The sequence below is a fragment of the Ursus americanus genome, chromosome 21 (assembly GCF_024610735.1).
Source record: "Ursus americanus isolate L20-20 chromosome 21, mUrsAme1.1.p, whole genome shotgun sequence".
NCBI lineage: Eukaryota > Metazoa > Chordata > Mammalia > Carnivora > Ursidae > Ursus > Ursus americanus.
In genome coordinates, this window is record NC_142147.1 from 8,350,516 (window position 1) to 8,364,792 (window position 14,277).

Sequence of the window (14,277 nt, forward strand, 5' to 3'; positions counted from 1 at the left end):
TGACCTGAGCCGAAGGCAGACGCTTCACCAACTGAGCCACTCGGGTGCCCCTGTTTTGCACTCTATCAAGTTAATACAAGGTGCTGTGCATTCAATAATGCATGTTTTGGAAGTTCTAGGTCAGTTTTTAAAAACTAAGTAAATGTTTGGAAACCCGTATATAGTTATTGTTCTGTCTCCACTGACCTTCCAGCATTCATCAGTCAGCAGACGCAGTTTTCCGGTGATCTCAGGCTGTGCATTCTTCAGCTGGCATGATCATGTGAAAACCATGCCCAGCCACACCTAAGACAGGATGTAGACAAGACTGGGCAGGCTCTGGCTACGGAGGTGGCTTGTTGGCGTGAGCTGGCCTGATAACTAGCTTTGTATTTGTCTCCCAGCTTTATAAACCAGGCAGAGATTGGGATGGCACGGGAGCGTGGGGGGGGGGAGGCAGGGAGGAGCGGTTCCTGGAGGAGGGGGATGGTTTATCTGACTTTTGCTGACATTCTGGCTCCCACCAGCCCAGCTCAAAGTCCCATAGTGGGGGAGGGCTGCTATTGCCTAGGCCCACCTCATCCACCCCTTCACTTGGGCACCCTGTAGAGGGCTGGGCCAAATGGGGCTGTGCACAGCCAGGCCCCCAGGTGAGCAAGCCTAGACTGTCACTACTTCCAAGACCGGCCTACCCTGAGGGAATCCTGTCTGCCTGACTGGCAGAACGAATTGCCATTTTTCCATGGGAGTCCCAGTCAAGGTACCAGAAGCCCCATCTCCAACCAGCATAAAGAGTTTGTTCTGCTTCCAGTAAAACGCACACGTTCTGTGCCTCTGCCGTGCAGACAGCACTTGGGTGTGTTCCTCCCGGTTCAGCTGGCTGTTTGCGGTCACTGACGCCTGCACATGTATTACCTGGAAGATCACAGGAAAACTCAGCCCTGGAGAAATAATGGAAAGTTTCTGAACTGGGGGAACATGTAATTAAACACTTCACATGAAGTCCAGGTTCACGGGTGTTGCTGACAGAACCTTTTCTTATCAGAATGAAATTTTCGACAAAGGATAATTTCTTGTATTTAGAGTTGGTATTCTAAAATTCCTTTGGAACATTGAGATTTATTAAATAATGTGATCTCGTGGGTTCTGTGTGGATAGTGTGAACTGTTACGGGAAAATTTTCTGGGGAGGATGGGGCCAAATTTCTCCTGCTTTTCACGTTACCATGTTTGAACGTTAAATGTATGAGGATCATACAACTGTGCCCAGTTTGCTTTACTTTTTTTTTTTTTTTTAAGATTTTATTTATTTATTTGACAGAGGTAGAGACAGCCAGCAAGAGAGGGAACACAAGCAGGGGGAGTGGGAGAAGAAGAAGCAGGCTCATAGCGGAGGAGCCTGATGTGGGGCCCCATCCCATAACGCCGGGATCACGCCCTGAGCCGAAGGCAGACGCTTAACCGCTGTGCCACCCAGGCGCCCCTACTTTACTTTTAATGCTAAAACACATGAGCATTAAAAATACAAATAAGTGACTTTCTGAATAGGTATAAAATTTGAGATACTTACATGCTGTTTGTGGTTGACATCAGAGATAAAAGGAGAAAGTTGTCAGTAGGTTCTGGGCCTTGCGTTCAGTACATTAATATCTTTGTCTCCGTTAAAAACTACGGATCTTCAAAACATCAAGAGGATTTTAGCAATGTTGCATTTTCAGATTGGGTCAGTCTGTCATTTGCCCCATTACACGGGTTCTGTCCTCATTTAGCATTCCCTGTTTTCCTACATTTGGGGAAGCAGAAAGCTCATTTTCGTTATAATTAGAATAGTGGCAGCACCCATTTGAGGATAGGTTTCCTATTCTATATCAGAACATTGCAAATCAGGTGGAAAAAGTCCCGTAACTTTGCTGCTTGGTTATTTGTGGGTTCACGATTTCCATTTAGGCGTGCTACAGATTCTTACATACTGTACAGACTTGCTGAGGGGAAAGAGGTTTTCGGTCACCTCTTTTGTTTAACTGCTGTTGACGTGTACTTAATTTCTTTAACAATACCACATGTGTTCGCCTTTTACTGAGAATTTGTCAGAAAGGCAGGGTCGTTTGAAGCTCCTTTCCCAAATTTGGATAAATGACCAGAAATGTGAATTCAATAAAAATCACCTGAATGTTTTCCTTAATTTAGGGGGAGTATGAATTACACATAATATAAAACAGTAACGTGGTTTAGATTAGGGTTTTGAATCTAAGGTAATGGTTATTTTTCTAAGAATGCAAGACAGAAAAAAATTGTTTCTGAGTGTGTTGTAGTTCATGCTGAATTATTTCTTCATGATACAGTTTCATTGTTTTATGTGCAGTTCATGAATTTCTAGGGCTACACTTAATAGCTGTAATCAAATATAAATATAACCTACCTTTAGAGCCACGGCGACTTTGAATTTTAGTAGTAACAGCTTCACTCCAGTTTTTGAGTGCCTTTTGGTAGGCTTTATGAGCGAGGCATTATTACCCCACCTTTCTGATAAGGAAGCTGGGATGTAGAGAGGTTGAGGAACTCCTTCAGGGTCACTCATTGCTTTCACACATACTTTTTTTGTTTTTAAAGATTTTATTTATTAGAGCACAAGCAGGGGGAGGGGCAGAGGGAGAGAAGGAAGCAGGCTCCCCACTGAGCAGGGAACCCGATGCGGGGCTAGATCCCAGGACTCTGAGATCATGACCTGAGCTGAAGGCAGACACTTAACCGACTGAGCCACCCAGGAGCCCCTAACACACACACTTGACCTTGCCGTGTGACCTAGGCTTCCTTTATAACGTGGTGGCTGGGTTCCAAGGGCAAGGGTTGAGAGAGAGAGAGAAAAAAAGCACACATGTGAGTCAGGTGTGAGTCATGTCGCCTTTCATGACCTAGCCTGTCATGTTCATGTGCCCTGTTGGTTGATGTCACAAAGTCCTTCCAGATTCAAGGGGTGGGGAAATAGACCATGGTGGTTATTTTTGGACAGCATAATCTACCACAGCAAGTCCATCGCTTCCCCTTCCCACCAAAGGGGTAAGAGAGGAAAGAGTAAAAATGAGCAGGAATGGGAAGGGGAAGTTGGGTCAGTAAAAATCGCAGAAGCCACTGAAACCACAGAGATATAGTGGCCCAGCCCTGTGTGAGCAACAGTTCTTGGCCAGACAGTGAGTTTGGGTTGGTGAGGAAGCTATCTGATTTGGGAGACATCTCCATGCGAGGTCTCCCCAGCACCGTGATGGCAATCCGTGAAAAGCTGAATTCTGCCTACAGAAGCTAGCTCGGGTGTGTCATGTGCTGGAGATCGGGGTAAATGAAAACCCAGCTTCTGGAACGCAAGGGCTGTGTGTAGAACGCTCCCTTGTTACGGTTATTTCAATTGTGGACATCTTTACAAACTCAAGTATATAGTTCACAGGGGGCAATTAACTAGAAGTTTTGTCTTAACATCAAAAATGTTTTAATTATAATAACACATATTAACATTTAACATGTGGTGTTTGAGTCTTTCTTTTCCTACAAAATAACGTGTCTTAGAGAAAGACAAATTTATATTTCACTTTTGTGTTTTAGATTTTGCTAAGCATGTTGACTTTCTAGAAGCCATAAGTAGTGCCTTGAGGGCCCTTTTGCAAACAATGGCCTCCAAGAACATTTCTCAGGTAAGATTTCTAAAAATTTTTATATGAAACCCACAAAGATTCTGTATGATGGAGGCAAAATTCATTACTTAACTGTTCTTTATAAAGTAGTTATTTTTCTTACAAGAGTAACGTATGATCCTTGTCAAAAGAAAGCAAAAATGCTTAAAATAAAAAGTGAAATATTTTGCTTCTTCCCACCACTGTCACCAGCACACAGATTTTTTTATCTTGACGTACTTGTCATAAATATTTCCTCTGAATGTCATTTGTCTCCTTCTGTAACATTTTACAGAAATTTTTCAGCGTGCCTGCTGACCCTCCGCAGTGATCCGTCAGCATCTCTGTGATAGGTGCTTTCCCATTTTTATTCTTTACTTTTTATTAAGGAAATTTTCAGACATCTCTAAAAGCAGAGAATCATGAACCACAAGGGTGACAGAGTTGGCAATGCCTGGCATTCTTGTTCCCTTCATCTCCCTTATACTTTTGGTTTTGTTTCCTGGACCTGCTTTAAAGCAAATCATGTTCCGTCACCCATAAGTATTTTATTACATGCTTCATTATGTGTCTGTGACAGAAAATGGACTTCTGAAAAACTTAACCACAGTACCATTACCCCCAAATTAACAGACATTGCTTGATTATTAGTTGATATACGGCCTAAGTTCAGTTTTTTCTGATTGCCATAAAAATGTCTTTTTCAGTTGTTCTGTTCAAATTGATTCCAAACAAGATCCACATATTGCTTTTGGTTGATACTTTGGTCTCAAAAAAAATTTTAACGGCTTTAGTGAGATTTAATTCACATTCCAGCCGTACAGTTCACCCATTTAAAGTGCAAAATTCAGTCGTTTTTAGTATATTCACAGATTCTTAAATCTCTTAATTTAAAACATTTCCCCTACCAACCCCCCTTTCCCTATACTATTTATTCATTGAAGAAGCTGTCATTTGTCCTGTGGAATTTTTCCCGTTATGAGATTTGGCTGGCTTCTTACGACGGTATTGTTGACATGTCCCCTCTTGTCCATATATCCTATAAACTGGGAACTCGGTCTAGAGTCTTAATTAGATTCAGGATCAGATTTTTTTGTAAGCATAATTCATAGTGATGTATATATTTTCTACTTTTATATCACAAACTATATATTTTCATAATTTAGTGATGTTAAGATTAATCACTGGTTTCAGGGCACCCGGGTGGCTCAGTCAGTTAAGTGTCTGCCTTCGGCTCAGGTCATGATCTCAGGGTCCTGGGATTGAGCCCCGCATCAGGCTCCGCGCTCAGCAGGGAGTCTGCTTCTCCCTCCCTCTGCCCCTTCCCTGACTCATCTCAAATAAATAAATAAAATCTCTCTCCCTCTCAAATAAATAGATAAAATCTTTTTTAAAAGGATTAATCAGTGGATTAATTAAGCCAGCAGTGATTAATATCATCTACATTTATTATTATTATTATTTTTTTTAAAGATTTTATTTATTTATTCGACAGAGATAGAGACAGTCAGCGAGAGAGGGAACAGAAGCAGGGGGAGTGGGAGAGGAAGAAGCAGGCTCATAGCAGAAGAGCCTGATGTGGGGCTCGATCCCAGATCGCCGGGATCACGCCCTGAGCCGAAGGCAGACGCTTAACCGCTGTGCCACCCAGGCGCCCCTACATTTATTATTTTATCAGTGGTTGCAAAACGGAGACATCTTAATTTTGTCATTTCTTTTAGATTTATTAGCTGTGATTCTTTTATAAGTAAGAACTTTCTGTCTCATAAATTATTTGGTAACTTTGAAATAAAGCTCATACCAAAAAGATAGGGTTTTTCCAGAATAATAAATTAGTGCCCTTTAGCAGTCTCTAAAATTAATCAGTGAGGGTTTTTTAAAATATCATTATGAACTCATAGGTTTGTTTTGTTTTGTTTTTAAGATTGATTGATTGATTCAAGAGAGAGATTTGAGAGAGAGAGAGCACCAGTGAGAGGGGCAGAGGGAGAGAGAATCCCAAGCAGATTCCCCGCTGAGCACAGAGCCCCACCCGGGGCTTGATCTCACAACCCCTCTAAGACTGTATAGTCAAATTGCTGTGCTTTAAAGTTACTTGACAAAATTCTCTTTGTGGCTTGTTACAAAGTTAGCTTCAGTTGTTTTAGCTTTTTTTTTTTCTTTAGCTTTTTTTAAGAGACTTTTTTTTTTTTTTGCTTTAATTTTTATTTTTTAATTATATAAAATATATAGTTTCAGAGTTAAAACTGATACAGGATATATTCAGAGAAATATATGGTAGATACATACAATGGAATATTATTCAGCTTTAAAAAGCAATGAAATTCTTATACATACTACAGCATGGATGAACCTTGACGACATGACATTAAGTGAAATAAATGGGACACAAAAGGACGCATATTGTATGATTCCATATGTGAGGGACCTAGAATAGATTCATAAAGACAGAATGTGAAACAGTGGCTGCCAGGGGTTGGGGGGAAGGGGCGTAGGGACACGCTGTCTAATAGGACAGTTTCAGCATGGGGTGATGATGAAGTTCTGGACACGGGTGGTGGTGATGGCTGGTTGTACAACAGTCTGAAGGTGCTTACTGCCACTGATCTGTCCACTTAAAAATGGTTAGGGACACCTGGGTGGCTCAGTCGGTTAGGTATCTGCCTTCGGCTCAGGTCATGATCCCAGGTTCCTGGGCTGTCTGCTCAGTGGTGAGTCTGCTGCTCCCTTTCCCCGCCCCCGCGCATCCCCCCTTCTCCCCGCTCACGTTCACCTTCTCTCTCTCAAATAAATAAGTCTTTTTTTAAAGGGTTAAAATGGCAAGTTTTACGTTATATATGTTTTAGCAAAAACAGTTTTTTAAAGTTGTTTATATTTAGTCTGGCTTCTGTCCCTTTGCCCCTGTTCTTTTGGCTTAACCATCCTTTTTGGGTTTTGTTTTATCATTCCATTGTGCTTATTTTGAAAACATAAGCAAATACGTAGGCATGTGTGTTTTACCCTTTTTGTTAAAAGTAATGCTTTTGCACCTTGCTTTGCTTTCTCTCCCTTATTAATCATCATAGTATACAGATACCTTCCTCATTTCTTTTTTACAGCTTCACATTCTCTTGCTCCGTCGTGTAGGTGTACCGTATTCATTCAGCCCGTCTGCTCTTGATGGGTGTTCTCATTTCCAGTCCTTTGCTATTACAAATACAAGTGCAGTGAATAGCTTTTTCACAGATGTTACTTTGTGTTTTTGCCATTGTGTCTTTGAGATAGATTCCTAGAAGTGGGCTTGCTGAGTTGGAGAATAGATGGATTGGTGATTTTGCTAATTATTGCTATAGTCCCCTCCTTAGAAGTGGAGGCATTTTGAATTGCCTACAGGAGTGCTTCAGAGTGCCTGTTTGCCTATAGCCTCAGAAGCAGAATTATGTTGTCAGAATGGTAGATTTTTACCAGTTTGATAGTTGAGACGTTATATCTCAATTTTAATTTGCATGTCTCTTACGATGCGATGCGAGATTGGATGTCTGTCTCTGTGTGTGCTTTAAGGGCTTTTGCATTTTTTTTTTTGTAACTGTTCCTATCTTTTGTCAGTTTTGCTATTGGGTCAGTGGTCTTTTTCTTTGTATATGAGGGCAAATCCTAGGGCCTCGCTCCCAGTGCACTGAAGCAGAAACTTTGAGGAGAGGCCCAGTGATCTGTATTTTAACAAGTTCTCCGGATGATTGGCATGCACATTAATTTTGGGGACCACTGTGCTAAACCATCCTTGCTCCTTCCTTTCTAAAGTCTTCCAGTTTTTTTTTTTTTTTTTTTAAGATTTTATTTATTTATTTGACAGAGATAGAGACAGCCAGCGAGAGAGGGAACACAAGCAGGGGGAGTGGGAGAGATAGAAGCAGGCTCATAGTGGAGGAACCTGATGTGGGGCTCGATCCCATAACGCCGGGATCATGCCCCGAGCTGAAGGCAGACGCCCAACCGCTGTGCCACCCAAGCGCCCCTAAAGTCTTCCAGTTTTGATTAACATGTCGTTAGACCATACCACCCACTTCTCTTGGTTACAGCCATCTACTATGCCCTGGGGCACCGTTTGTTCCTTGAAGATTCCCGCTGTTGGGCTTTGTTACTCTTTCTTGGTCCTGTCATGATTCTAAGTGACTTCAAGATCCACATAGGTGCTTCCCCAGTCACCTGGCTTCAAAGTTCTTGGACCTCCCTTTCTCCAGCGGTCTGCTCTTCTTTCCCTACCTTAGTCATTCCGCGCCACATGCTGGAGCAGTGCGTCCCAACTTTATCTTGGTCCACAGTTTAATGAGATTGTCTCTGGTGCTTTACTGTCAAATACAGGATGTGCTGTTGGTGTCTAGTCTACACTCTTTCAGTTTTCTTCTTTGCGTATTTGAGAATTTTTGTCAAGAACATAACTTCTGACCCTCAGTTTCTTTGACATGGGAATGGTAATAATGGTGAGAGGATTAGAAAACCCCATACTGTAGGGCCTATGGGAATATAAAGTATTTTTATTGATTTTCCATGATCCTCAGCAGTAGCTAACTGGATCAGCCTGACGTTTAAGAGAATTACTCCGAGCTCATGCTCAGTTAATGTCTGGGCATTCGTATATATTAAGACCATAAATTCTCCGGTTGGTTGTATATTGGGCATGAGCATGGAATTTGAGGACTAGAAGGAGCCTGGTTCTCTCGTGCTTTCCAAAGGAGAGGAAACCGGGGACCGGAGGTGCTGAGTAAAGCACCCAGACTGCAGTACAGCTCCTGCTCCCCTGTCCGGTTCTCTGCCTTGTCGGTTTGCACACGTTGGGCAGCTTGCATCTGTGACTCACGCTGATAGTAAACCAGCACGCCTCCAGCATTCCCGGTGGCCTTGCTCCGGCTGGGAGGAATCCCAGGGTTGGTGGGATTGTTTCCGTTAGAGTATTTCCTAAGAAACCTGGGCATATTAGCTGTTACTTTTAGATTTGGCAGAAGCACTGCAGATGATTCAGAAATGAGTTTGATTTAGAACTGTTCAGTATTTTTATATGTAATAATATTGAACATTTAGTGAGTTCTCAATATGCATTATTTAATCCTCACAGCAACTCTGCATGGTGACTCCTGTCCCCGTGTCACTGATGGGGAAATGGAGACCTTACTTGGGGGGAGTATCTTATGCAGGATTGCTATGAGGGGTAAGGAGAGGAGCCAGGATGTGAACCCAGGATGTCAGAGCCCAAGCCCTTAGTCACCACACTGTGCTGCCCCTCACAGGTGATGGCCTGGCAACACGATACTCAGATTCTCTGGTGTTACCTACATCCACGTGTGTGTTCAGATTAGCTTAGAATGAAAATCGTCGCTATGCAGCGGAAGCACTTTGTAATTTAATGGTTTCTACAATCTCTAATAATTTACTGCAATAACGTACATCTCAGGGTAAGTTCTTAACTTGCGTATAGATTCCACCAATTTTTATTAAAGCTACATGTTCTATGTACACTTCAAAACATTTTTTTATGATCAGTGTTAAAAAGAAATTAGGATCTCTTTAGTTTGTGTACATCTGACTGAAAGTCATCTTTTTTTTTTTCCCCAGATCTTATTTATTTATTTGAGAGAGAGCGAGAGAGAGCACAAGTGGGGTGGGAGAGGAGAGAGAGGGAGAAGCAGACTCCCCGCTGAGCAGGGAGGCCGGACGCAGGGCTCCATCCCAGGACCCCGGCACCATGACCTGAGCTGAAGGCAGCCGCCCAGCAGACTGAGCTGCCCGAAAGTCGTCTTTAAGTGAGACTAGTAGCAAACGAAGCCCCTCTTGTGGGCTTACAGCTGTGGTAGATTGAATAGTGACAGTGACATGAACAGGCCTCGTCTGCATTTGGGATTACCAGCTGTGCTGAGGAGTGCTTAGGGTGTGTAATAACTTCTCTGTTGTTGACACTCCTGTCAGTCCTGCCGCGCATGCTGTTGGAATTGGCCGAGTTTAACACTATTTATATTCTCTTTTTCCTCTTCCACAGTGTATGACTCCCGATCAGCTGATGACACTGTGCACAGCCGGCATTCATAGTAGTAATACTGGGGTTAGAGTAAACGTTGTTAGTATTCTAGGAATCACGGGCAGCGTCCTCGCCAAAGAAGATGGAACACTGGAAACTCTTAAGGTAAAACTATATGCTTCCAATGTAGAACATTAAATCATTAGAAACGGGAAGAGTAACCGTTGGTGTGGGATTTTTAAAAACGTCTATGGACGTCACGAGAAGGAATCCTATCGAGAAGTTGCTTACTAAGGTGCACTGTTAGATTATGCCCTTCGGCTCGATCTGACTATATGAAGTAGGTAGGCACTGGAAAAATTGAGTTGCGTTTGTCCCAGGTGCCTCTGCCTTTGCTGTTGCGAACATGTGTGCATATTATATTCTCCTGATGAAGGAACAACTCACCAGTTGTCTTAGCACACAAGGCTAAAGCACGTTCTGAACAATACTGCACAGTCCACTCTGCTATCACTCTGTAAATTTTAAGTAGCAAGTGCCCGAGGAACTCACTCAGCATATTTGCTTCCAGCACTTTATCTCAGCACAGTTGCTCGGGAACCACACTGCCAGAGACACAGCATCACTGCTGACTTAAAAGGACCGTGGTAGTAAAATTACCCTCATTGTGCTAATAATAATTGCTAAAATATTGATTACTAATTAATGGGTAATAAACCGAATATTGGACTTGCGGAGAACTTTACAACAATGACTGATTTTTTTTTTTTTAAGTGGGCTCCATGCCCAGCGTGGAGCCCAGCGTGGGGCTTGAACTCACGACACTGAGATCAAGACCAAAGCCGAGATCAAGAGTTGAATGCTTGGGGCGCATGGGTGGCCTTGTCTGTTGAGCGTCTGACTCTTGATTTCGGCTCAGGTCATGATCTTAGGATAATGAGATTGAGCCCTGCGTTGGGCTCAGCGCAGAGTCTGCTTTTCTCCTCTCCCCGTCTCTCTCCGCTCCTCCCCCTGCTCACTCTCTCTCTCTTTCTCTCTCTAAAATAAATCTTAAAAAAAAAAAGAAAAGAAAAAAGAACTGGGTGCTTAACCAGACTGGGCCACTCAGGGGCCCCAATGACTGATATTTTTTAAGAACCTTATTTTGAAAAGATGATACATACATATAACAAAACATTCAGAAAAGTAGAAAAGAATATATAATGAAAGACTCATCTCTGTTGCTAACTTTCCAGCCTCCCAGTCTGACTCCAGAGAGACGGCCATTGTTACTCCTTTCTTCTGTATCACTCTAGGGATTTTTGATATCTGGACACATAAGTGAGAGAGTGTAGCCATGTGATGTGTATGTGTACACGGCTGCAGATGAACATGCATGTGCTTCAGCTCTTCCAAGACTATGATTTCCAAGATCCACTTAGGAGGAGCAGCAAGTTTTTCTCGGTCATAACGTGATTTTTAAAATGTTTTTTGTTTTGTTTTGTTTCTTCGTGAAGATTTTATTCATTCATTTGAGAGAGAGAGAGACAGAGAGCACAAGCAGGGGGAGCAGCAGGGAGAGAGAGAGGGAGAGGCAGACTCCCCGCTGAGCTGGGAGCCCGACGTGGGGCTCAATCCCAGGACCCCGAGATCATGACCTGAGCCGAAGGCAGACATTTAACCATCTGAGCCACCCAGGCACCCCTAAAATGTTTTATTTAGTCACATTTCCAAGCAGAGTAGAAAGTACAATGAATTTTGTATAACTAGTCAAGCATATGTAACAATCATTAATATTCTATCATGTGCACTTTATGTAGTTTCTTTGCTGGATGTGTTAAAGTAGGTTAGAGTTAAAGCTCAGTATTAAAGACATCATGGTATTTTGCCCCTGTTGTTTCAGGATGTGTGTCTTAAAAATAGGGACAGTTTTGGGGTGCTTAGGTGGCTCAGTCAGTGAAGTGTCGGATTCTTGATTTCGGCTCAGGTCATGATCTCGGGGTCCTGGGATTGAGCCCCTTGTCAGGTTCCCTGCTCAGTGGGGAGTCTGCTTCTCCCTCTCCCTCTGCCCCTTCCCCCCACCTTTTTTCTCAAATAAATAAATAAATCTTAAAGAGAAAACAAAACAGGGACAGTTTCTTACATGACCACCATTATCACCCTTATACAATCAACTGTCATTGTTAAATATGCTGTGGTGTGTTTTATTTTTTTTTTTAAGATTTTATTTATTTATTTGAGAGAGAGCACGAGTGGAGGTTGGCGGGGGGATGCAGAGGGAGAGAGTGAGAAGCAGACTCCCCACTGAGCAGGGAGCCTGACAAGGGGCCCCGTCCCAGGACCCTGAGATCAAGACCTGAGCCGAAGGCAGATGCTTAACCGACTGAGTCCCCCAGGCGCCCCCTCATTGTTTAATATGTCTTCTGCATGGTCCATCCTCAAGTGTTTCCAGTTCCAAAAACATCGATTTACGGATAGTTTGTTTAAACCAATATCTAAGTCAAGTCCACATGTTATGTCTGGTTTTGGATCGTCAAAGCTTCTCTCAATCTAGAAACTTCTCCCCCAGCACTACCTCCCACCACCTGTTTTTTTTTTCTTCTTTCTCTTTTTTCTTTCTTTTCTTTTTTTATTATGTTATGTTAGTCACCATACAGTACTTCATTCGCTTTTGAGGTAGTGTTCCATGATTCATTGTTTGCATATAACACCCAGTGCTCTGCAATACGTGTCCTCCTTAATACCCTTCACTGCGTTAACCCATCCCCCTTTTCTTTCTTTTCTTTCCTTTTTTTCTTTTCTTTTTTTTTTTTCAGGTAAGCTCTACTGCTAACATGGGGCTGAACTCATGACCCTGACATCAGGAGTCACATGCTCTACCGGCTGAGCCAGCCGGGCACCTCCACTACCACCTGTTTTTTCCTCAGCTCCTGGGGTTGGTTGTCCCACAGCATCCTACCTTCTGGATTTGCCTCATTGCTTCCTTGTGGTCTTAAGCTTGCTCCTTTATCCTCTGTATTTTCTGCAAACTGGAAGTTAGATCTAAAGGCTAGATCAGATTCAGATTCAGGTTAATCTTTTTAATAAGACAACTTCATGGGTGATACTGCATGCTTCCTATTTTATTATAGGTTATTAACTCTAAATACTATCCTAGAGGTTATCTAGAGTACTTAAATTCAGATAAGAAAATGGAGGTCCAGAGCGGGTAATGGACTTTCTAAGGGTCAGCCTGCTATTTATGTCACAGCTGGAGTTTGGACTCGCTGTTCTTAGCATTTCCACTCTCCCACCGATAATACCAGATGTGCACATCACCCTTAAGACCTAAAGGGTGAAGCAGAACAGCCAGAACAAAGTAAGTTCACTCTTGAGCAGTTCCTTGCAGATTGGGAATGGCCCGTTCGTTAGCTAGCTAAGCATCCAAGGATGGATGGGTGTTAAAGATCGTCATAGGGAATCAGAAAGAGATTAAGCGTTCTTTATTTTTTTAATTGTCCTAGAGTGTTTTTCATATAATTTTTTCATATATTTTATTTTATTATTTTTTTAAAGATTTATTTATTTGTTTGACAGAGGGAGACAGCCAGTGAGAGAGGGAACACAAGTAGGGGGAGTGGGAGAGGAAGAAGCAGGCTCTTAGTGGAGGAGCCTGATGTGGGGCTCGAACCCAGAACGCTGGGATCACACCCTGAGCCGAAGGCAGATGCTTAACCACTGTGCTACCCAGGCGCCCCCCCATATAATTTTAAAAGCATATTTTTTGGTTACAGATATATATCTGTATTTTGACACCATGGAGAAAGCCTTTTTGAGGGAGATGGGAAATTTCAATTTCCAAAACCAATCTGTCATATATCATTTATGAATTTTAATAGATTTTATTTAGGAATATAAACTGTAATATACTTAATTTATCTTATTGATATTATACTTGGTGTAGTTATAAATGTATGTGAAGTCTTTAATCTTTAGTTCTTTCAAAGTTTTAATTTGTCTCCGGCATTTCTAAATTTTAAAATACCGTGCGTGAATTGTTGCCACATTTAAAGTGAGTACTTATTTTGGAAACCGATGTTAGAATATTGGACGGTAACAGTGTGTCTTGTCCCCAGACCATTGGGTGCTTTCTGCTTGAGGTTGCCACCAAAGATCCCTCCCTCGTGGTGGCAGGAGAAGCCTTGGATGCCCTCTTTGATGTTTTTGCAGATGGTAAAGAAGCTGAAAGGGCCTCAGTTCAGATTAAATTGTTATCTGCTCTGAAAGAATTCCAGCCAGTCTTCAAAATGAAGGTATGTAGCTGTTTTGCGTCGAAATGCTTAGGTCTCGCCATCCTGCGAGAAGGGGGTGTCTGTAGTTCCCTCCTTGCAATCTCCGTGATTCATAGAGCACTTCATCCCCGGAACTGAAGAATGCTTGTTGGCTGAGTCAGAGCTCAGGCCTTTCTGTTGAATCACTGTGACTTGGGCCAGAATGGTGTAGGCACGGTCCTCTTTCTGGAAGAGTTCAGTAATGCTCACAGAACTTGCGGAGAAGCTACCGCCGCCGTTGGTGGCCTACAGAGCACTTTCGAGTACATTGTAAATTTATTTTTGTGTCATTACAGGTAACATATTACAGCTTGATTTCACTGTTCCGAATATTTCCCTTTGGTCCTCTGGAAAAAAGG

At 42.5% G+C, this 14,277-nt stretch overlaps 1 protein-coding gene across 6 annotated transcripts in view; it reads left to right on the forward strand.

Annotated features, from left to right (window-relative positions):
• HEATR3 (HEAT repeat containing 3) overlaps window positions 1-14,277 on the forward strand; it is a 64,774-nt gene that overhangs the window by 19,714 nt on the left and 30,783 nt on the right. For all 6 annotated transcript variants that reach the window (XR_006781279.2, XR_006781278.2, XR_015728009.1 and 3 more), the window contains exons 12-14: window positions 3,573-3,661; window positions 9,651-9,794; window positions 13,724-13,900. Coding sequence is in view for 2 of the 6 variants with exons in the window: in XM_045806739.2 (XP_045662695.1) it covers window positions 3,573-3,661; window positions 9,651-9,794; window positions 13,724-13,900 (410 nt within the window). In the remaining 4 variants the exon portion in view is untranslated. The remainder of the gene's footprint in view (window positions 1-3,572; window positions 3,662-9,650; window positions 9,795-13,723; window positions 13,901-14,277) is intronic.